This window comes from Varanus komodoensis, unplaced genomic scaffold (genome assembly GCF_004798865.1).
Source record: "Varanus komodoensis strain SLA01 unplaced genomic scaffold, ASM479886v1 scaffold37, whole genome shotgun sequence".
NCBI classification, from domain to species: domain Eukaryota; kingdom Metazoa; phylum Chordata; class Lepidosauria; order Squamata; family Varanidae; genus Varanus; species Varanus komodoensis.
In genome coordinates, this window is record NW_025335889.1 from 751,273 (window position 1) to 774,198 (window position 22,926).

The 22,926-nt window shown below is 47.2% G+C and overlaps 1 protein-coding gene across 1 annotated transcript; it reads right to left on the reverse strand.

Moving 5' to 3' along the window:
- Positions 1-16,249: 16,249 nt before the first annotated feature.
- Positions 16,250-21,886, reverse strand: SNAI1 (snail family transcriptional repressor 1). Its single transcript, XM_044440399.1, has 3 exons — positions 21,683-21,886; positions 20,122-20,643; positions 16,250-17,791 (listed from the first exon to the last, which is right to left on the reverse strand). Exons 1-3 carry the CDS (start codon positions 21,759-21,761, stop codon positions 17,610-17,612), a joined length of 783 nt encoding a protein of 260 aa, XP_044296334.1. The 5' UTR covers positions 21,762-21,886; the 3' UTR covers positions 16,250-17,609.
- Between the last annotated feature and the right edge of the window lie 1,040 nt (positions 21,887-22,926).

The window sequence follows — 22,926 nt, forward strand, 5'->3', positions numbered from 1 at the left end:
GTTTGAGAGCGGCATCTAAGAAATTAAAGAAATAATAATAATGACCTGCTGAAATTCTGTCTCTTAAATACCCACTCAAAGGGCATCTCTTGTCATCTAGCACCTAGAGATCTATAAAAGAATAATTTCCTCTTTTACAATGTAAGACAAATGTACACCCTTAATGTGTGTATCACAGGGGCATTGGATCTCTCATCCTTCTGCCTCCTCCTTTCCCCTATTCTTTCTGTCCCTATTTGCTCAGTTCTTTGTTGCAATGGAAAGTATTTTCCCTAACCGATCAGACCATAATGCACAATTGCCTGATTAAAGATTAATTTGGGATTATCATTCATTTTCCTTAGCTTAGAGCCAGCCAAACAACAGTTACACCTGCAGTTTGTTTGTGAACCTGACTTCTTATGGACAACTGTTAATGGATGGACGGTTTCCTGAGTTCCCCTGCCCCTCCCTGGCAATCCTCTCTCCCCAGCCACTAGTGTACATGCACATGTAAGTTACATGGAAAGTTATGCTTGCACCTGCTCATAGACGGGAAATAAAAGCAGAAAATCATTCCAAGCTCTCTGTCTCCAGCTCCATAAAAAGAGGAAATCTTCTCTGTGACTCACAGGTTTATTTCATTGGGCTGATTTGGGGAAATGAAAGAAAGGCCAAGATTTTTGTATGTTTGGCATTCCATTTTATTAAGACTGCTTGGTGTGGAGCTGGTCCTTTTAGTGTTTATTTGGGCATTCATATCGTGTGTTTCCCCCTTCCCTCAGGGAAGAGAGTGGCAGGCAGTGGGATCTCCGGGAAAGTGCACTTTGTATTTTTGGGTTAAATCAACACTAGGCAGGCCATGTATGCTTTTCTGCAGGCAGACTGAGATATGAAGGCCAGAGGAAGATGACGTGGAGGAGAGGACAGGGCTCCTGTGCCTTTAGCGGATTTGCAGAAGAGGACATATTAGTGCGTGCAGCTTGCCTTGCAGGGATGGAAAAAGCTGAAGCTGCAGGAATTGTCCCTCAGCACCAGGTAAAGGGATGCCCCCCCCCCCCCGCACTGAATCTCCTTGGCCAGGCATTCATTTCGATTACACACAAGAGATGGAGAAATCTATTCTGAGCCTTTGAACCCTGGGTCACCCCATGATGGGACGTTTAGGACAGACAGGAGGAAGCACTTCTTTACACAAAGTATAGCTCAACTATGGGGTTTACTGGCACAGGTAGTGGTGCTGAGCACCAATCTGGGTGGCTTTAAAAGGGGATTGGACAGGTGCATGAAGAAGGAGGCTATCAGTGACCACTAGCCTTGCTGGCTATGTGCTGCCTCCTTTTCCAGAGGCAGTGTGCCTGCATGCACCAGTTGCTGAGGAGCTTGGGCAGGTGGAGGTCTTGCACCCATCCTGCTTGAGTGATCTGGTGGGCAGCTGGTTTGCCACCATGCATACGGAGCTAGACAGACAGACTTTTGGCCTCATCCAGCATGGCTTTCCTTCTGTTCTTATGTACAGGGCTAAATTTTCAGGCTAGGGTTCAGTCCTGGAACCAGTACAATAGTGAGGTCTTGCGCCCAGCCTGCTTGAGGGATCCTAAAGGCAACTGGTCTCTGAACAGAGTCCTGGACTAGATGGACCATTGCTCTGACCCAGCGTGGCTATTCTTATGTTCTTCAAGCTGCCATCATTTGATTTCCTATCTGTAAAATGGGAACAAGAGAAAAGAGTGGGTTCTGTAAACTTAGAGAACAACCAACCAAATGTGGTTGGTTTAAACTGAACAGCTTGCTGGAAAGAACAGAGGAACTGATCTTGTACTGAGTCAGGCCATCACTCCATCTAGCTCAGTAAGGACTTCCCCAGTGGTGGGGAACCTTTTTTCTGCCTATCTCTGCCTTTCCTTGGGGGCTCTTTGTTGCCAGGGCCAAAGCAGCAAAGGCCAGAGCCGAAGGTGCGGGCCTCTTTTCTCTCTCTCAGTTTCTCTTTCGTGTTCTTTCTCTCTGACGTCCTTTTCCCCTCTTCTGCAAAACCAACTAATTCTCTGTCCCCTACCCGCCACCCCCTGGACTCTTCTCTCTGCAGACCCTTCTTTCTTTTTCTTTGTCCTCACTGCTTCTTTATGGTAAGAAAAGCCTCACCTGCTGAATTTCTACTTCTTCTGCAGCTGGTGAAAATGCAGAAGACTTGCTGGCATTTTTTAAAAAGCTAAAGGTCTTTGATTATTTTTCAGGGACATTCCAGAGTTGCTCAAGTAACCACAGCAGGAAGAAAACTTCTGCACCCTCAACTTCTCCCTGCTTCATCTCCTTTTACTAGGGGGTCTTTGGAAAGCAGGTGCCTTTCATGTGTTCCACTGCTTTCCCTCCACTTCTGAGCCTGCTTCTGGAAGTGTCACCCCTAAGCCAGGCTCTCTCTGATCCCCTTCTTTATTAGGCTCTGTGTACTTGGAGCAAAAATGTCCTGGGTTTCAAAACTGCACTAGAGATGACATTCGTACACTTTTCAAATGGGCTGTAAATTCTAATGATCTGTAGTCCTAAAGGAGCTCTGGCTGTGGGCAGAGTTGAGGAACTCCACCAGGAACCCTGAAGCTTAGCAATGCATGACAAGCTTTCCTTGCCGTGTTTCCTGCCTCGTTTTGGTTCAAATACATTCCAGTTACTTAAATTTCTCCCCCCACCCCCGCCCTGATGTGTATTACCCGAAACGGACAGGCACACAGCGCCCACCCCTTCTAACCGGCCTGTTTGGGGAAACCACATTTTGAGCTGGTGTTTTCAGCAGAGTATCACGTGACCGTGGCAGCTTTCTGAGACACCATCAGTGTGCCAAAAGGCAGGTGCCATACGGTTCAGCGGTCTGCTCCCTGATTCGTGTTTTCACACTAAACTGTGACAAGCAGAAATTCAAAGCAGGTGTATGTGTGTTGGTTTCTTTTATGTACTTTCTGCTTCCGGGATTTCTTTCTACCTGGGCTTCTCAGCTGCGGAACTCATGTGTTATAGAGGCCTTGACTTGGGGTTCTGTCATGGACCACCCTTCCTCAGCCTGATGCCCTACAGATGTGCTGGACTACAACTGCCATCATCCTTAGCCAAAATGTTGGTATGAGTAGGGTGGCCCCTTATGTGAAGAGGGAACTTGAAGAGGGAACCAACGAAGATATGGATCTGCATGAAATACATACCAGCTTATTTATATATAGAAATGCATATTTGGAAAGGATTCCTATAATTTAAATAGAAATACAATACAACTTGCCATAGTGTAGAAACCTGTGACCAGGTGGGCCAGTCTCGGTCTGCAGCCCAGGTGCTGTTGATGGATGCACCCAACATCAAGGTCCAGCTCTCGCTTCTTACATTTCTTTACCTCTAAACTGGACTTTAGAATGGACTTCCTTATAAACACAGGCTGCCTTCAAGTGCAGGACTTTATAGAGGACTGTCCTCTATAAATTGGCATACCTGGGCACCCTCCAGAAAAAGAATACCAATTTCTTGTCTACATTGCAGGGGATATTGAAAAGCTGACTGTTTTTCAGGGGTCTTCTCACTGAGGAACTTCTGATATTCCTAGCTGGAATGCTTCTGGAATAACAACCGACTTAAATGTAGGGCTTTTCTTATGCCAAGGGTGGGCAGGATGTGTCCCTAAGGCACATGCCTGATTTTAAGAGCCCTCTGCAACTCATGGACGCAGAGTTCTGGCAAAAGAGATTTGCCACTCTCCCAGCAGCCCAAAGAGGTGGCCGTGCCCACTTCTGCTGGTACCCTTGCCCACCACCAACGTTGGCTCTGCCCACTGCCAGCACAAAGGTGCCCCCGACAAACCCTACCCACTATGGCTAGGTTTCGTGGGAGCCATACCTCAAGATCTTAAGGAGAAAGCTGCACTAGCATTTTGTACAAGAAAGCAGCAAGTGTGAGCAGGAGCTCTCTCGCACCTTTCCGGTCTTACGTACACAGGCATTTATCAAAACAACAGAATGCTACTTTAACTGCTTATCACAAACATTTGCTGTGGAAAATGCTGCTGTAACATTTGTATGTGCTCACCGCAGCAGTGCCTTGCTGTGCAAAAGTGTGGAGAGCTACTCAGAGAGGGAAAAATAAGCTCGGCTGATTCCAAAGCAGCCTTTCTTGGATTGCACAACTGAATTGATCCGTGGGGAAAACAAAGAAGGCCCTTAGCAAGAAAAGGGTACCTCTTGGTGGCTGTTTTGCTTTGGAAGCCGAGAGCTTATTTGAAATGTCCTGCAGTGTCCAGAAATGAAAGCTTATGGCATAATGGAGAAGAGGCCAGCAATAGGGATTGGGAGGTGGCGGAGAGAAAAAGCATCCAGTCCCTCCCACTGTATAACAGAAAGCACACACTGGTTCCAAGCCAAAGCGAATGTCAGCAGAGGAACCAAGAAGCTTCACTCCATAAGGTTTGCCAGCTTCAATAATCACCCCCCATGGCCTTTGTGGACGGAGCGGGGGCAAACCCATGGTACCTGGAGCTAAGTTGATTGAATCCCAGTGTTATTAGTGCTGACAGTCTAATCTTTTGCAGATGACCACACAAGGAGGTCACCAAATGGCTCCACCACAGGTTCTGCTCCCCCACATCCCCTGGTGTGGTCCAGCCCATTCGGTCACCAAGGCCCCCTCCTTGCAACCCCCACAGATACAGTTTATCAGCGGAAAACACAAAGCTTCTCTAGGGACCAGCTTTACAGTTGTGTTGATTTCCTGACATCATTTTAACGAGAAAAAGCAGTCCACCCCCTGCACAATCCTCCCTCCCTCAGCTAGCAAGGAAGCATTTTACCAGTTCAGCCCAGAAGAGAAACGACGAAGATGCATCGGCTGAGCAAAGTATATCTGCTGACTCAGGCAATGCCAGTGGGGTTGGGTTCTTATGTGTTCTGGCCTAGCAAAATGGTGCCCATAAGGGGGACATGTTATGGTCGCTTAATACGTTGCATGGTTTTAGAGGCTCTTCTTTTAGATTAAGAATTTGAAGTGTACACCTGGAAAGGTCAAGTAAGAGTGATTTGTTTGCTTGCTTGTTTGAATGCATTTGCAAATACATGTGTCGTAGCAGAGTGTTTCTCAAGGAACTAGGACTGGAGGCTGTGCGTTACTTTAAAGTGTGCACTCAGGGCAAGGAGAAAGGAATATAAGCAGGCAACAGGTGTCAGCATGGAGATCTCAGGAGGGCCCAGCACCGATTCAGCTCCCACCCAGGTCTGTTCAGCAACCATTTGCCCAGAGCTGGAGCTAGAGTGCCCAGAAAGAGGAAATGGACCTCTCCCTCCCTCCCTCCCTCCCTCTCTCTCACACACACACAGGGAGGGAAAGAAGACATTAAGATACCAACTTGCATAGCACTTGCATATGTTACTTTATATGTGCAGATACACATTGAGAAATAACAACTATCCCTTAAATAGTAATACATCTCCCCATAGTACGGGAACCTGTAAACAGGTGACCTGTAAGCCTGCAATTCAGGAGCTAACTGCTGGTGCACAACTTTGAGCCCCAGCTTGCCCTTCCGATGGTGCTTGATCTTTAAACAGGGTGTGAATTGAACAGCCCATCTTCAAATAAAGGACTGTCATCTGACAACTCTTCAAAGAGAGGATTGTCCTCTGTGAAGCAGGTCACATGGCCACCCTAACTGGCACCCAGGACACTGTGGCGGTACCCACTCATGTCTCTGGGACACCAGCATGGTGGCTTTCTGTAGCAATGCTCTCTCAGATATCCAGAGGTAGAATGTGTGGTGAGCAGGAGCAGCCCATGGGAGGTGGGAGGGGGATTAAATGGCAGTGGAGCCGCACAGCTTGCCTGCTACACTGGCTGGCTGGCTTCTGTTTGGCCCACCTCATTCTGGCATGATAAGGGAGGATGGAAACTTGGATGCTGTGGTCCACCAGGAGACAGCTCACCAAACCTGGCACACCCCTGCTTGGGCAGTGCTTGGAGTTGTGGGGCTTCTTTCTGCCTAAACATGCATCAGAGGCCCCTGTAGCCCATTCAGACAACCCTCCCCCTTTGTGGTTTGTGCATTATGCCCAGCATATGGAGGGACATGCTAAACATAAGTGGACGTGAATGTGCCAGACGGTGCTACTGGACTAAGCATTCATGTGCTGTGGGCTGCAGAGCGCATGGAATGATTTTCTTTGCATCACAGTAAACTTAATTTTGCAGCGTGTTGAGGACATTGTGCAGAGAATATTTTATGGCAGTCTGTTGGGAAAAATGGGCTATCGGTGCAGAAAGTGCTCCACACACGGCTGGTTGTGTTGCTGGAAGCAACAAGGCAGGGGACAAGAAGGCCACATTTGCATGGAGGAGTGCGACTGAGTTTTCAAAACACGGTTCTGGGATTTCAACACTGGAATCGGTCCTGAATCATGCAATAACCTAAGGGCTGCAGTAGCCATGTGCTCTAGTTCAGGGACCAGTCCAGACCTTCCCTCCAGCCCCTTGTTCCCTCAAAGCGTGTTGCTCAGCCTACATGCAGGGCTAAAGGGGAGGCATTGATCCAAGGTCTCTGGAATCCAGTCATGTTAACGTTTGCCTGCATCCACTTCACCAAATGTCACCAACCTGACACTTGAACTTACCTCACTTCCCCCACTCCCCATTATCTACTGCAAACTTCTCATCCCCAAACCAGAACTAGGTGCATTTTAAATTTAGATATAGGGAAGAGACCATAGTTCAGTAACAGAGTGTCTGCTTTGCATGTAGAAGGTCCCTGCCTTCATTGCCAAGGAGCTCAGGGTGGCATGATGTGGGACTGGGAGTTGGAAAACCCGGGTTCTGGTCCCCACTCAGCCACGAGGCTCACTGGGTAACTGGGGGCCAGTCACTGACTCGTGGCCTAACCAACTCGCAGGGTTGTTGAGAGGATGACAAGGGGAGGAGGAGGAGGATAATATATAAAATGTAATACAGAATATGTTAGATACACACACACACAATATATATATATATTGTGTCCCTTTTAGGCAAAGAGGTGCGACATAACTAAAACAAACAGAAATAAAGAATCTGAAGTGCATTTAATTAACCACTGAATTTAGCTATCTAAATTCTTTATTTGATAACACTTTACGATTTTTGTTTACGTTGCATGTATAATATGTATTTGGCCTTGTTAAAATAATTCTTGTTGGTCACTTCCAATTCTGCTATTTTATGATTCGGTGCATGCATGTACGTGAGAGCACATGTGAGCACACATGCATGGTTTGCTTGTTACATTTTGTGTGTTTCTCCCCTTTTTAGGGGAATAACCAGTGCAGTGTAATGGTTAGAGTGCTGGACTCAGGGAATCAGGGTTCTAGTCCCCACCTGGCGCTTAATACTCACTGGTAACTGTGGGCTACTTAGAGCCTAATCTACCTCTCAGGAGTGCTGGGAGGATAAAATGGGGAGGAGGACTTGCATTCTTTGCATTTTGGGTTCCTTGCAGGAGGAGAAGAGATAAATATAACAGATGAATGCATCTCCGGTCTGGGGCAGACCCTGCTCTCAACCTGTGCAGGCTTCCATTCATGCCTCAGGTCTTTCTCCTCCTCCCTTCCCCTTAAGGTCCTCATATCTGCCCCGGGGGGCTGGGCACCTTTGGGAGCAGATGCTGAGTATCTGCAGGTGGGCTTCTAGGGGAGAGAAGGGTTTGCTCTTCTCATTTCTAACTGGAAGAACCCCTTCTGTTGTAAGTTGTTGGTACATTTGGCATACTGCTGGAAATTTAGAATATGGAAGGTGAAAAACAAGATCATGAGCAGAATGTTTTCTTCTTTCATGTAGATTAGAGAGAGGTGGAAAGAAAATTTTAAGGTTTAAGAAAGTCCTTCATGTCTTGCTAGGGAATGGAAGAAATTATGGAGAGAGGAGAAGGTTTGCTTTTCCTGGGAAAGAGTTTAATTAGAAAATTGCTGAGTAGGAGATCTCTTCCCTTTTATGATCACAAAACTTCCTGTTTTGTTTTGAGGTTTGTTTGGTTGGTTTTTTTTAAATGATAATAAGTCTCCTGGAACTAAAAGGAAACTCCAGGATGTAAGAACACCAAGTTTCTGATGGCATTTATCCAATCTAGCCCTTACTTGATAAGGTGGATCTTGAAACTTAGATTGTGTGGAGTTTTTGGTTTTTAAAATTTATGACAATCCTCCAGAGGAAAACAAATACAAAGAAGGAAACAGCAGCAGCATATTTTGCCTATAGGGAGATTGGAGTTAAGAAGAAGAGGTGGGAGAAGGACGTGGATTCTTCTGACAAATAAGAGTTTACATTCTTTAAGACATCCAGAATTCCTGAAGTTAAGTGGGAATTTTGACATAGTCAGATCACAGGATCAGACTAACAAGAAAGTTCCATACAATATGCGGGCCTGTACAGGAAAGGTCAAATTGTCAGCATTGCTCAACTGAAGTCTTACATGGAGGATGGAGTATTGATGAGGATAATCTGTCAATTACTACCCTAGGGACGTTTTCTCACCTCCCTCCCTGCAATTGAGCTATTTTTAAAACATTGACTTCCCCTACTTCATTATATATTATTTGAGTTATTCCAACTTGAGTCCAATATGGACCCTCCACCTTTCAGGGAAGTATACCTTTTTTGATTACCAGATGCTGAGGGCAAACAGAGCATAGCTCTGTCTCAGCCCTGGCTGGCAAACTTCCCAAAGGACTCCACTGTTGGAGAGGGATTACTGGACAAGAATCATCTTTGGTACAGGAAATGCTCGCTTTTTTCTCCCCTTTTCTGAAGTCACTGGGCTAGCAGCCAGCCCAAGTTCAACTCAGTTTATTAAGTTACAAACCATCACAGAAGTATGTTCTGAGCAGCTACTGCGCAATTCCAAACATCCCCATGAAAGCCCACCCAAGTCCCTGATGCAATGCAACACTTTTTCCAGCTGAGCTGGCAGTTGATGACCTGGCTGAGAGATCTTCTAAACACTGCTTTCCCAGTTGCCCCATCAGAACTGTGGTGTTGAACCTCTTTCTGCCTGTGGAGCGAATTCCATTTCAGAGAAGCTTTTGAGGGCAGTACATCAGTGCCCAGTGAGGCCAAAGTCAAAGGGGCCATGGCAAAAACTGATAGCATATTCTAGTGAAATGTTTCTGCTGAGCCTTCAGAGAAGCATTTCAGTCTTTAAGAATTCTGGGTGGGGCACTGACCCAAAGCCAAGCAACCAGCAAACAGTTGGTGCATGAGCAAAGGGATGGGGCCAGGAAAATGAGGCTTTGCTATCTGCAGAACCCATTGAATTGAATTAGGATTCCAGGCAGGGCAGATGTATTCCCTTGTCCTGAGGTTCTACAGCCCTGCAGTAAAGTCCTCCTGGGAGTGCTATCCAGCACAAGCCACATGCCTTCTCGTCTTGCAGTAGCTTTCCCAAGACAGTGGTTGCCAGGAGAAGTGGGGATAAGGAGAATTGTAGTCCAGCTCATCCGGAGGCTGCCAGCTCAAGGGAGGCTGACCTAGCAGAGGGGGGATGAGTGCAGTTGGCACATGTATGTGGATTGCTCATAGAGTCATGGAACAGTAGAGTTGGAAGAGGCCGTGAAGGCCATCGAGTCCAACAACCCCCTGCTGTTGCAGGATACTGGTGCTGTTGCTCATCTACATAAAGCATGTAGACAGTAGGTGCAGAAAGGTGAGTTTCCATCAGGGAGCCCAGTGGCATGGCCCAGTTACAAGAGCATCATCCCCATTAGCTTTTGCTGTCATGTGCCATCAAGCTGTCTCTGACTTATGGTGACCCTGTGAATGACCCCCCCCCAAAAAAAAAATAATATGCTGCCTGTGACAGCTCCATTCAGTTCTCCTAAGCTCAAAGCTGTGGCTTCCTTTATGGATTTAATCCATCTCCTGTTTGGTGTTCCCTTTCATCTTCTGCCTTTGACTTTCCCTAACATGATTGTCTTCTCCAGGGCGTTTTCCTTCCCATGATGAAATATGACAGCCTCAATGTTGTCATTTTTGCTTCTAGGAAAAGCTCTGGACTGATTTCATCTGGGACCCACTTGCTTATCTTTCTGTCATTCTGAGGTACTTGCAAAGCTCTCCTCCAGCACCCTGTTGCAAATGCATCAATTTTCTTCCTGCCCACTTTCTTTCTGTCCACGGCTTCCGCACCCATTCATGGTGATCAGGAATACAACAATGTGAACGATCTTGTCCTTGGCCTCCAGGGAAACATCCTTACTCTGAATGATCTTTTCTAGTTCCTTCATTGCTGCCCTTCCAAGTCTCACTCTTCTTCAGATTTCTTGGCTGCAGCCTCCCTTTCAGTTGATGACTGAGCTGAGGTATGTAAAATATTTCACAATTTCAATTTCCTCATTGTTACCAGGAAAGCTGTGTAATTCTTCTGTGGTCTTGTTTTTTTGTTTTCTTAATATTCACCCATTAGTCCTGCTTTTGTATTTTCTTCTTGCATTTTAATCAGGAGTTCCTTCAATTCATTGATGCTTTCAGCCAGTAGTATGATATCATCTGCATATCTTAAATCAGTGGTTTCTTCCATCAGTTTTCACTCCTCCTATTGATTCTAATCCAGCTTTCTTTATAATCTGTTCTCCATACAGACTGAACAGAAGGGGAGCTAAAATACATCCTTGTCTTATACCTTTGGCTATAGGAAACCATTCTGTTTCTCCATAGTCTGTCCTAACAGGTTACACATCAGGACTGCTAACTGCTGAGGCCATTTCTTTCAAGACCATCCATAGCTTCTAGGGATCCCCACAGTCAAAGTTTTGCTGTAGTCTATAAAGCATAGACTGATCTTTCTCTGAAATTCTTTGGCATGCTACAGTAGCCAACGTATCTTTGCAGTATGATCTCTAGTGCCTCTTTCTTTACAGAATCCAGCTTGGATGTCTGGCATCTCAGTCCATATAGGGTAGCATTCTTTGTTGTAAAACTTTGAGCATTACTTTGCTTACATGGGAGATTACTGCAATGATCCTGTGGTCACTGCACTCTTTTGCAGCTCCTTTCCTGCTGACTGGAATATACCCTGAACATTTCCAATCTGTGGTCCATTGTTTTGTTTTCCATATTTGTTGCCATATTTTTGTTAGGATTTCGACTAATTCGCTTTCTGCAGCTTGGAATAGTTCTGCTGGTGCTTTATTCTTTGCAAGTAATTTAAGAGCAGCTTTCCCTTGGCTTTCTATTATTGCAGGGTCTTCTTCATAGGGATCCTCTTTGAAAAAAAATCTGTCATCCTTTCATCTCTTCTGTACAGTTCTGTATATTCTTACTACATTCTCTGCATATTCTCCTGGTCTAACAGTGCGTTTCCTTGTTGTCTTTAGCATTCCTAATCTGGGTTTGAATCTCCTATTGATTCCTTGGATCTTTTGGAAGAGGTCTCTTGTTTTTCCCCTTTCATTACTCTGTTTCTTTGCACTGACCATTGTAATAGTTCTTTTTGTCTCTACATGATCGTCACTGAAAAGTTACATTCAGGATTAGTAGCACAACACAAAGAGTCATACATTACATCAGCACATCTCAGAAATCCTTCTTCTTGTGCAGGCTATTACTGCCATGAATAATTTTCCAAGGGAAATGGCAGCAGTCCCATTGGCCAAGTGTCTAGACAGAGCACTAATATCCGGTATGAAGCACAATCTTGCTTCCACTCATCAGAGGAAGAGATTGCATAGCCAAAATAATAGAGTTATACAAGAAGCAAATAAGAAGACAATGGCCTAACACTGGAGGCTTTGTCCTTTGCTGTGGAGCAGGCTGGTCAAAGAAAAAAGGGGAAAACCGTGGCTAAATGGGATGCTTTCAAACAAGGCAGGGCAACTTCAGTCCTCCAGGTTTTGGTGACTGGCAGTTTCCATTGCCTCCAGCTGGCATGTTCAAAGGTCAGAGATGATGGGAGATGTATGCCACAAGTTCACTGCCCCTATATTCAGGTATTTGGAAGAAAGCCCTACACCTAGGGTATAATTTAGGGAGGAGAAAGGGGTTTCTCTGTCCTCCCCATATTTCCAGCTCCATATTCGGTGAAAGGGCCATAGCTCAGTGGTAGAGCACCTGACCTGCATGCAGAAGATCCCTGTCTGAAACTCTGGACAGCCACTGCCAGTCAGAGTGGACAATGTTGGCAGATACTCATAGAGTTGGAAGGGCTCCATTAGGCCATCAGATTTGCCCCTTTGCTCAGTGCCGGAATCCAGCTGAACACCATCCCTGAACAACTGTGGTCCAGCCTCTGCATGAACACCTCCATGAATGAAGGCCCATTGCCTGCCTGGGTAGTTAGTTCCTAATGACTGACTCTTCCAGCAGTTAGGGTTTTTGAACTCACATGTGCTTTTCAGTAACTTAAGCCCATTATTTTGTGCCCAACAGTCTTGGATGGCAGACTGTGACCAACCCTTGAGGTACTTGAAAGCATCATCATCTCCTTCAGTCTTGGCTTCTCAAGGCTACACATGACCAGTTCCTTCCATTTTTCCTCCTAGGACTTAGTTTCTAGTCCCCTGATCCTCTTGTTGCCCTTCTCTGAATTCATTCCATTTTATCTAAATCCTCCTCCTCCATTGTTGCATTTTCTTATTATTATTTTATGCATTACAAAACTAAAACCTAACCACCCCTTGAAGATGAAAAACCCAACATAAATTAAAATATTCATTTTGGGGGATAAAAGACTTAGAAGGTCCATAACACTAAATACATATACGTTAGATATCCCTGGCTATTCCCATATAGCAGAACATAGCACAGATGTTAAAAATAATTAGGCATCAACTTCATACCTTCTTCATGTGTGGTGTTCAGAACTGGAAAGAGTATTTGAGGTGAAATCAGAGCAAAGCAGAGTCAAACTACTACTCCATGTACAGCAGCTTCCAGAGATCTTAAGGCAATGCCTTAGGAGCAAGCACCTCTGCCTCACAAGTTCTGCATACTGAGGAACAATCGCTATTCTGGCCTGCCACAACCTGGCCCTGCAGGTGTGTTGGACCAGGTTAGCTCCCAGCCAGATTGATTTTTTCTTTGCGCTTTCCTCTTCAAGATATCCAAGCTGCATTTTTCTTGGCTAGGTTCCTTTCTGTTGCACCATGTTTCTCCCTTCCTCTGAAATTTGAAGCGCTGCATGAAGGAAGAAAAGGCAGCAGATACAGGTACAGAACCACAGGCCAAATCTGGCCTCCCTGGGGTCCCAATCCATTTCTTTTGGATTCTTCCAATGGCCATCACCTTCACTTTCCCCTGCCTCCTTTCCCCCAAGCTTCTGTGGACAGGAATTAGATGGAAAGAGGTTCAAAAGTCTGGATTAAGAGAAGCAAATCTGCAATCAGAGCTGACATTCACCACAATGGATGTGAGAGAGCAGTTTAGTTTGCACGGACTGGAAAAAACTGAGATGGCATTTACCTTTGCTACCAACTGATACACCCCCTCAGTGAAGGACTCAGGAATCATCTAGCTTGGAAACTACCAGGGCCTGCCGAAGCAAAGGTCCCACTAATCCAGGACTTGGGGTTGGCAAATGTGGGGAGATTTGAAGTTAGACCTTTTAAGGACAATTTCAGAAATGAAAAAAAACAAAAAACAAAAAAGCACACTGTTATAGAGAGAACTTTTAATGTGTGAGGTTCTCAACTGCAACAATCAGACAAGATTTGCTGATATTGCATTTTTATAGGGAAAAAGTGAAATATACTACATGATGCAGTGGTGGGATGAGCAAGAGGGAACTGCAGCTAAATGTTGCAGCATGGAGTGCTTCCGATTCCAGACACTCTCTTCCATTGCCCAGTCTGCATTTTCCCAAAATGATTTTCTCACCATCCGCTTTCTGTAGCCACTAAACATGCTTGGTCCTCACTGGGCTGCTTTTGCGCACACACCCCCTGCACCAAGGTTCTGTCTCCCCATATTTTGTACTCCTGCCACCCCAGGTGTTCTCCCAAGAAGGCGATTGGGTGGTGGTCCTTGAACAGGCCCTCAGCTTAAACAGTGAAAATAAGTAGAACAACTGGAGGACAGAAGTGGGTTTGGGAGTGCTGTTCACTTGCTGCCTCTACCGTGGTTTCCTCAGGGGAGTTCTCAAATGCAAACTCACCACTAAAAGAGTGAACACTAACTGCATTGCACTAATTTTGCATCAGATTTGGCCCTTAGTGCACCTGTAGCTGTGGACTGGCATCACCAGCTAAATTCATCCTACACAATGTACCACTCGCTTTGGCTTATGATTCCATTTGCTCCGTTCTAAAGGCCAGGTAAAAAAGAACACCAGCAAGAGAAATTCAGTACAATACAGTTCCTCATGTAAGGGGGAAAAAAGCCCCATGCATCCAGAGTCCTGGACTGGCTCAGCAGTGCCTACAAAAAACAGGCCCAACTAAAATAAGCACTGCTACTAGACCTGCCACTCAATTAAAGCTAAGTATCCTTAACCAATTATTATCATTACACTGCATTTATATTTTCCTTTCCACATTTTTGCCTCTTGCAGAGAACTCAAGATGGCTTGCATAGCTCTGATTTAATTATAAGATTAATCACATCATTCAAAAAGGATACAAATTATAAAAAAGAGCCCATGTGATTCCTGTTGGACTGAGATTTGAAAGGTCCAAATTGTAGTTCCAATTGGGCCATGAGGTTTATTGGGTAACCTCAGATAGGTCACTAGCTCTCAGCCTAACCTACCCTACAGGGTTGCTTTGACGATAAAATGCAAAGAAGGATGAGGATTATATTATTTATCTGTATGTTTGTTTATTTTTTGATTTATATCCTGCCTTTTTCCTACAAAGGGCTCAAGGCAGCTTACATCATTCTCCTCCTCCATCTTATCCCCACAACAACCCTGTGAGGTAGGTTGGGCTGAGCGTCTGTGGCTGGCCCAAAGTCACCCAGTTGGCTCCATGGCTGAGCGGGGACTAGAACCCAGGTCGTCTGAACCCCAATCCCATGCTTTTTAACCACCACACCACACTGAATAATAAGCCATCTTGCGTTCCTTGCAGAAAAATAGGCAGGTTATATAAACAGCATAATAATTATGAAAAAAGAACTATTCTTTGTTTTTAGATGATACACTGATGTCTTACAACAAGTGCCATCTAAGGAGACAATTCCATTAAGAGGTAATCAACCCATGGATTTGAACTAACATTCTAATTACAAGCTTTTTAAAAAAAGAGCGCACTGTCCAATCAGCAGACCTTTTCACTGATTAAATGTTTCCATTTATTCATCCACTGATTAACTGACTGGAGATTGCAGTCCATGGTTTTATGGTTCTATAAAAACTATGCTCCACAACAGAATGCTGTTTTACTCAGAAGTAAATCCCAGTATAGCCAATGAAGATTCTTCTGGGTAAGCGGGTACAGGATGGCGATGGAAGGCTCTTGTCCTTCAGAATTTCTGAGTTCACCAACCGCAGTCACACTAAATGTTTCCTTCTACTAGGATAGACCTCTGAAATCTCTCTGCCTCCTGTAACCATTTCTTACAGCTGCAATCCAGGTGAGCTTCATAAAAGAGCATATCAGAGGCCTGCACACAGTCATTAGATAAGGAATACCATTCTGATGCATTGGTCTGTTAAAATGTTACCTGGTATTTGTGCAAGGTTTCAGCATGCACAGTAGAAAGAAGTCACTCAGTAGGTTGACTAATACGGTGCATATGTGTTTGCACACACAGCGGTTGTGCTTTGTTTTTTTGCTAGTAGTGATTTATAAGGCAGCTCTGTACCATATAGTTCAAAACAAACAGCGTTTGCCTCTTTTCTTGACCCAGCTTCTTGTAGAAAAGGAATCCTTAGCTAATTTTTAATGTGAATTCAGGGCAATACACACAATATATTCTGAAGTTTTCCTATACAAATGTCTTTGAAGTGAATCAGAGCTACCCAAGACTCCCTCTGTTCATTATGATGGGGAGGAACTTCCAAGCGAATGGCACCCACTGTTTTCACCCCCCCCCCCCCAACAATTGGCTAAACTTGATAACCAACTAAGGCTGAATCCTAAGCACACATACCAGAGAGCAAGTCCCATTAACTGCAGTGGGACCTTTCCCCAAGAAGGGATCCTCGTTGGAACAATTATTTGAATCTAACTTGGGTCTGCAGGGTCTGAATGACTAAAAAGAAGTTTTACTGGATTAAAGCCAGTGTTTGCCAGCTGATTTTTTTTTTCTTTGTAAGCATGCAGGTTGTCAGAAAGCGGAGTAATGGCACAAGACCCTATTATAAATTAACCATTTTATTGAATATCAATAAATCGCATATAATTATATATATAAATGTTTAAAATCAGTATAAAATTGTGGCACAAAAATATATAAATACCAGTGTACCTTTGAAATGTAAACATACCCTTTTCCTTTTCTTTTTTCCTTTTTTGTTTTGTTTATGATGTGGAAACAATGTACAAAAGAAAGATGCATTCAGCACCTGTCAATAACCATAAAGAGCTCTTTTGGCACACACCTGTCAAATGGGCAGCTCTCTCTGCACAGGCCGCTATTGTATCGCCTGACAAGTGCTTGCTATTAGTCACAGTTCTTTTGAAAAAGCAGTTGTTAAAAGAAGTCATATTAACAGGTGCTTGAGTGCATAGCTGCTCTGTAAACAGGAGTCGGTTTGAAACGGCTTCCCAATGCCTTCTGTAGACATTGTTAATCTTTGAGGCATTGCAAATTATCATTGTGCTGGTGGGAGAAACAGCTGCCTCCGAACTAATGCAATACTGTATTACTGCATAGTCACACCTTCCACGGGTGGGGTGCATAGAAAGAAAGAGTTAAAGGGGGTTTAACACTTTGCTTTTGTCTTTTGCTTAGAGGCATTAGTTCAGGGTCAACAGCTATGGTGAATCTATTATTCTCCCCCCAACACAAAAAAACCCCACCCCACCCCATAACAAAAATACTGCGATCCTTCAGGCCAGCTAGGTGCGAGGTTCAGTCCTGAACTTTCTTACACTTGTAAAAAATCTTTTTAAAGTAATCAAAATGGAGATGGCCACTAGCTTAGATGGCTTTTAAGGAAAATCCAGAGGCTAGGGGTATCCCATGGCTATTGTTAAACACCAAAGTCCAAGCAGAATCTGTATAGTCACTGGCGGTATGACTCAAAAGTACCAGATGCTAGAAGAAAGGGGGAGGGAAGAGGTAGCCATCACCTTGTGTGCTCCACCTGCAAGTTTCCGGCGGCATCTGGCTGGCTGCCACTGGGAGATGGAACGCTGCTCTAGACAGGCCCCAGACAGAGCTTTCAGTGGGAGAGTCATAATAAAACATCCGCTCACATGTGTCATTCTGTATGCCAGCCAGGGAAGGAAGAATGTAATCCTGCACTTGCCTGAATCAAGAAACAGTCTGCCACTGCCAGGGGAAGAGGGAAAGAGGATCAGGCTTTTAAAACTGCCTCAAGGAGAAAGAAAGAAGTATTATGTACGGTGCTTTAAGGCCCAAAACAGCTGGAAAATAACAGTTTGGTACATGCTGTCCTGGCAGTTCAATTCAATGGAAACTATCTTCCTACGGACACTAGATTACAATACACGTATTTGCATGGAGGAGTCTGTGGCATTGCTAGGGGACTCTCAGCGGGTCCCCGTGCAGCCCGTTTCTTCATGCTTATGGAGGAGTGACATTCGGGAGAAAGTCCGGGAGCAGGTTTTGCACTGGTACTTCTTGACATCTGAATGGGTCTGCAGGTGAGCACGGAGGTTCGAACGGTCAGCAAAGGCCCTGTTGCAGTGTGTACAAGAAAATGGTTTTTCACCTGCGGAAGAGAAAAAAGGAGCAAAGGATCAGAGGCAAAGTTCAAGCATGTTATAGGCTTACAAGAAAGTAGCTGAAGCAGTATGTAAATAGCTAGTCAGACCTCAATAGGGACACCTTAGAACAACCTTCCTTGCAACCCAGTGGCCACTGCTGCTGAGATTTACAGTCTAATGCATCTGGAGGGTACATGTACTGTATTCAGTCTTGCACTCCGCAAGCTATATAGAAATAATCTTACGCAGTGTGGCCAACAGAGCCGTGCCTCACTGAAACAGCTTTGCACCAGTTCTGAGCACAATTAATCGCTTGGGAAAATAATGTGATGAAATAATGTGGCTTATTTTCTTATAAATGGTTGCAAAATAGTTGATGGCAACTCCAGATCACAGTTACTCAGATCATAAATGTGTTTGCTCAGAAGCAAGTCTCAGGGCCAGATCCAGTTTGCAATAAGCACTTTCAAGCTCTTTTAATTTCAAGGGGACACATCACTTTCCCATTGAATGATAGGTCCTATTATGCCCATAGATTCTAATGAAACTTAGTTCCAGTTAAGGCAGCAAAGAGTGTCACACCAAGGGCCATATCCCATGCTAGTCCAACATAGACCAGACCTGCTGAAATAAATGAGATGTACGGCCAAGTTATTTTTCAGGCTGTATTCTATATAGGACTAACACTGCATGCTACCCAACAGTTGCGATCCTGTACACTAATCTGGAGAGTAAGTACCTTGAACCATAGCAGGCCTTACTCTTGAGTAAACAAGAATTGCACTGGACTACATGCATTTAGCCTAACTAAAGCAGCTAGTCAGTTCAGGATTCTCAGCTGACAGCACTGCATGACAATCCAAACCAATGGCATTAGTTCTGCATGGTATAAAAGGCAAATTATTTCATGCGCCAGCTTGGTACAGCACAAGGTAAAGCATTAATTGCATCTGTCTGGCAGCCAGCCGTCAAAGGCTCCCTGTTCCAAGTATAACCATTTCTTTTCCACAGTTGTATTCCTCTTCCTGATACCCCTCCGCCAAGCCCCCCTCCCCCCTGCTGAAAAGGCTAGGCAGGATGAATTCCTGTCAGATAAATTCTTTTGGAACCAGCAAACAGGCGGGCTCAATTTGGAAAGCACAATTAAGTCCTTTGGGCTTCCTTCAGGCATCATCTTTAGTACTTTTAAGAGGGTGTGAAATCAGCACCAAGTAACAATTAAACTCCCTCCCAAACAAGCACAAAAAGCTGCTTGGAGGGAGATGCATTTAAATGTGATACTCCTTGGATTAAAAGCTAAAAAAGCTTCCACAGGCTGGCAGCTGTGGAGTCTGGTGTTCAGCCCGGGGCATTACAGTAACAGGTGCACTGAGAGAGAAGAGGAGCATTGCTCCATTAAAGCACCTGCCTAGCCTGCCGGTCAGCTCCCCCCACCTTTCCAGGGACCCTTCCTCCCTCCTCCACAGTACCCTTAGGCAAACAATCCACATCAACAAGGACTAGAATGATGCATGGCCAACCACCTTTTGTGTTGCAGAGCAACCTTGGCATTCTTGAAGGGGGGAGGATTTGGATGTCAGAGGGGAAGTTTTAGAAGTCTGCAAGGCAGATGCTATGCTCAAATGAGGCAGAGTCTCTGCCACCCTGCAGTGCTTTAGCACCCTGCATTGTGGGAGCTACAAAAAACATTCCAGGGGGTGGGGGGGAGGGAAGTCGGGAGTCTGGCATTTCAACCTAAGATGAGTCCTTCCCTAGACAAGGCGAGCACACGCCTCAGCCATTGCACTGACATTACACATGCCCGCAGCCTTGGAGGACGGGGCTGGCACAGAGCCCTCGATTAGATGGTTCTTTGTGCACAGAATGACTCAAGAACGATTCACATGATGGAGCGACTGCTGAGTCGGCTGAGTGCAAGCTAAGTTTGCAGGCATGGCATCACTTCCCCTCCTCCAAGGATTGGATCGACCAAGCAAGGAAGCCCCGAAAGGGAGCAAGCCCAAGCTGTTGCCAGAAGGGCACAATTTTGCAGATGAGCTCTTAGACCTTGCTTACCAAAGGGGAATCGAATTGGGATGAATTTCAGGCTAATCTGGCTCAAAAGCACTAGCTTTTAATCTTGTTTATACATCAGCTGCTGTAGGATTTTTGACTGGGGGCAGCATAAGAATACTGATACTAGTAACAACAACAACGTGTTTGCTGCTTTGAGAAGGAGAGAAACCCTTTGGGAGAGAGCCTTATCTCCCTGGATAAGCTTGAAGGAGGCTGCAGCCTGCGGGGGGGGGGGGGAGTGAGGAGATAAGAGCGAGACAAACAGAGGAGGCAGCTTTACCCGTGTGTGTTCTGATGTGGCCCTGCAGGAGCCAAGGCCTGGAGAAAGCTTTGCCACAAATCTTGCACACGCAAGGCAGGGTATGGCTTCGGATGTGCATCTTGAGGGCTCCCAGGCTCACGTATTCCTTCTCGCAGTATTTACAGCTGAAAGATTTCCTGGCCTGGGAGTCACAGTGCAATTGTCTGTGCTTGGAAAGGCCGGCAAAAGTCGAGTAGGACTTGTTGCATTGGCTGCAGTGGAATTTCTCTGCTTCGGTGGCTGATGAAGCTGGACTGGGAGGGTCAGAGGTCGTCTTGCCATCCTCCTCTTCACTGGACAGGGAGGTCAGGTCCAGAGGTTTGGAGTCAGGGCTTGGGGGAGAAGCGGTGCTTTTCTTGTACTCCGGCTCAGAGGTGAAGAAATTTGAGAGAAGCCCCGAATCCCATACAAGTGGAGGGTAGTAGTGGCCCGTACTCAGGAGATCCGGCTGGGGGATGATGGGCAGGGGGTACTTCTCATAGAGGAATGGAGAGACAATCACTGGAAAGAGAGTCAATGATTATAATGCAAGCATGCAAAAGTGGGGAGGGTTTAGGCAGGTTCCCCTCCCTCCATTATTATCTGTTGGCCTTTATTCTGGCATACATCAAGGTGGGTCACCCAGACTCCACTCCCCGCCCCCCTCCAAAGACAGATCCCTCCTCCTGTTCCAGCTCTTAAGTCTCAGTTACTGAATGCATGATTAAGAAGAACTATGTTCTTCTGACCATAGGAAGAGTACAAACTGAGCAAACAATGATGACCTCCCTTGCACCCCGGATCCAGGGAAAGAACTAACTTAGGAGCAGTCGACAGAGGGCATGCTCTATACAGGTCTGCTCAGAAAGAAGTCGCCAGTGGGACTTACATCTAGCTTGGTATGTCCAGCAGCCTTTCCCCAAGCTGCGCACACCAGAGTTTGAACTGCCACTTCCACCAAGCCCAGAGAGCCGAGCTAGAGGTCCAGAACTCTGGGAACTGGAGTCCAAAACCTCTGAAGGGCACAAGGCTGGAAGAAGCTGAAATGCTGTGGAGGCTGCAGACGTGGCTGGGGCCGGTGATGCCCATTCACCGCACTCTCCCTTGAACTGGCAATCCTCCTCTCTCCCCGCTCCACTTCCGTGCTGAGCCCCAGGGCAACGGCATCAGCGCCCGGGTGGCTGGCGGTTACTCCTCCCATACCACACAAATGCAAACACAGAGCCTTGCAGATGGGCAACTGTGGACCAGCCGCGGATGCGCGCCGCAGCCTTCCTCGCAGGGTTGTTGTGCGCCGAGCCACGGAGAATAGGCCCGTGCAAGCGGGCCTGGGCTCGCCGGTTTGCACCCGGGAGGAGCAGTTGGCGGCGGGCACCGGTCTAGCGAACGCGCCCGGCGCGGCCTCGGGCCCTCTCCGTGCAGCCACGTGCGCCAGCGCCGGGCACACCGACAGCGCGCCGGGCCGCGCCGCCGCTCGGGCTGGGCTTCCTCCCGCTCGGCGGCGCCGCCGCGCCCTGCGCGCCGTCCCTCCCCGCCCCCGGTGCCGGCGCGCCGCGCCTACCCGTCTGGCTCTCCAGTTCGCTGTAATTGGGCTTCTTGCTGGCCGAGAAATGCTTCTTGACGAGGAACGAGCGGGGCATCTTGCAGGGGAGGCGGGCGAGGCGTCGCGGCGCCGGTGGAGCGAGGGCGGCTCGCGCGGCACACCGCGGCTGTGCGTGCAAGGCTGCGGGCTGCCTACGTCCGCGCTCACGGGGCTGCGCTCTCGGCGAGCGGAGCGCCGGCGCCACGGACTAATATGGCCCGGGCGGCGGGGGGCGAGGCTGATCCGCCCCCCCGTGTGACTTGGCAGCCAATGGTCAGAGGCGGGGAGGGGTCTGGCGCCTTCAGCTGGGCCAGCAGGTGCTCCGCCAGCGGATCCCGCTCGCCAGGAGCGGGGCTCGCCGGGGGAGGGGCGGAGGGCGCTTTGGGGCGGACGGGGGCACGTGCGGAGCCCAGCCAGCCCTGGCCCGGGGTCGGTGGACGAGAGCGCCCGAGTCGGCTCATCAAAGGCAGCGCGGTCTCGCTTTGAAGGGAACTCTCGCCCCCTCGACAAGACCAGGCGCACCCAGGACGTTTGGGTGTCGGGGCGCGGAGGTCCTGCCGTGCGCTCCCCCCGTGCTGCGATACCCCCACTCCCCTCCCGTCCGGCGTTGATCTGTGCGGGGTTTTCGGGGAGGGCGGGGCGAGAATCCATCGTGGCTTTTCCGAGGCTTCCTTCCGAAATTAAGGCCGGGGGTGAGGGCCACCGAACTCAGTGGGGCTTACTTTTGAGGAGACACGTACCAGCTGGCACTGTAAGTGTGCGCAGCTTGTGCCCCCTGCCCTGTCCCCCGCCCGTCGATTCGTTAAGTTATCTCTTTCATTTGCAGTTTTCACTCGCTTTGGCTGCGGGAAAGTGGAAATAGCTGTACCTACAGGGGCGCGTAGCCAAACTCCGCGCTGGGCCGCGGTGAATATGGTGATTCCGCTTCTCCTTGTGCTGCCGGGGTCGTGGCGAGCAAAGGGCTCGGGTCCCCGCAGGATGCAGGGAAGTGGCAACCCCTGCCTTCTGGGAGGGAGGGTTGTAAGCCGAGCCCAAAGGACGAGGCTTGCTATAAAGCCAGTGAGGACGATTTCTTAGAAGCGAAACCGGGGAACGCATCACTTCCAGGAGGGGCCCGCTAAGCATTAAACGGGTGGCGGTGGTGTTCAAAAGGACACTTCCTCCCAACACGTGTCACCGCCCGCCCGAAATAGGGACCGTGCGGCCACCATCTTCCTTGAAGG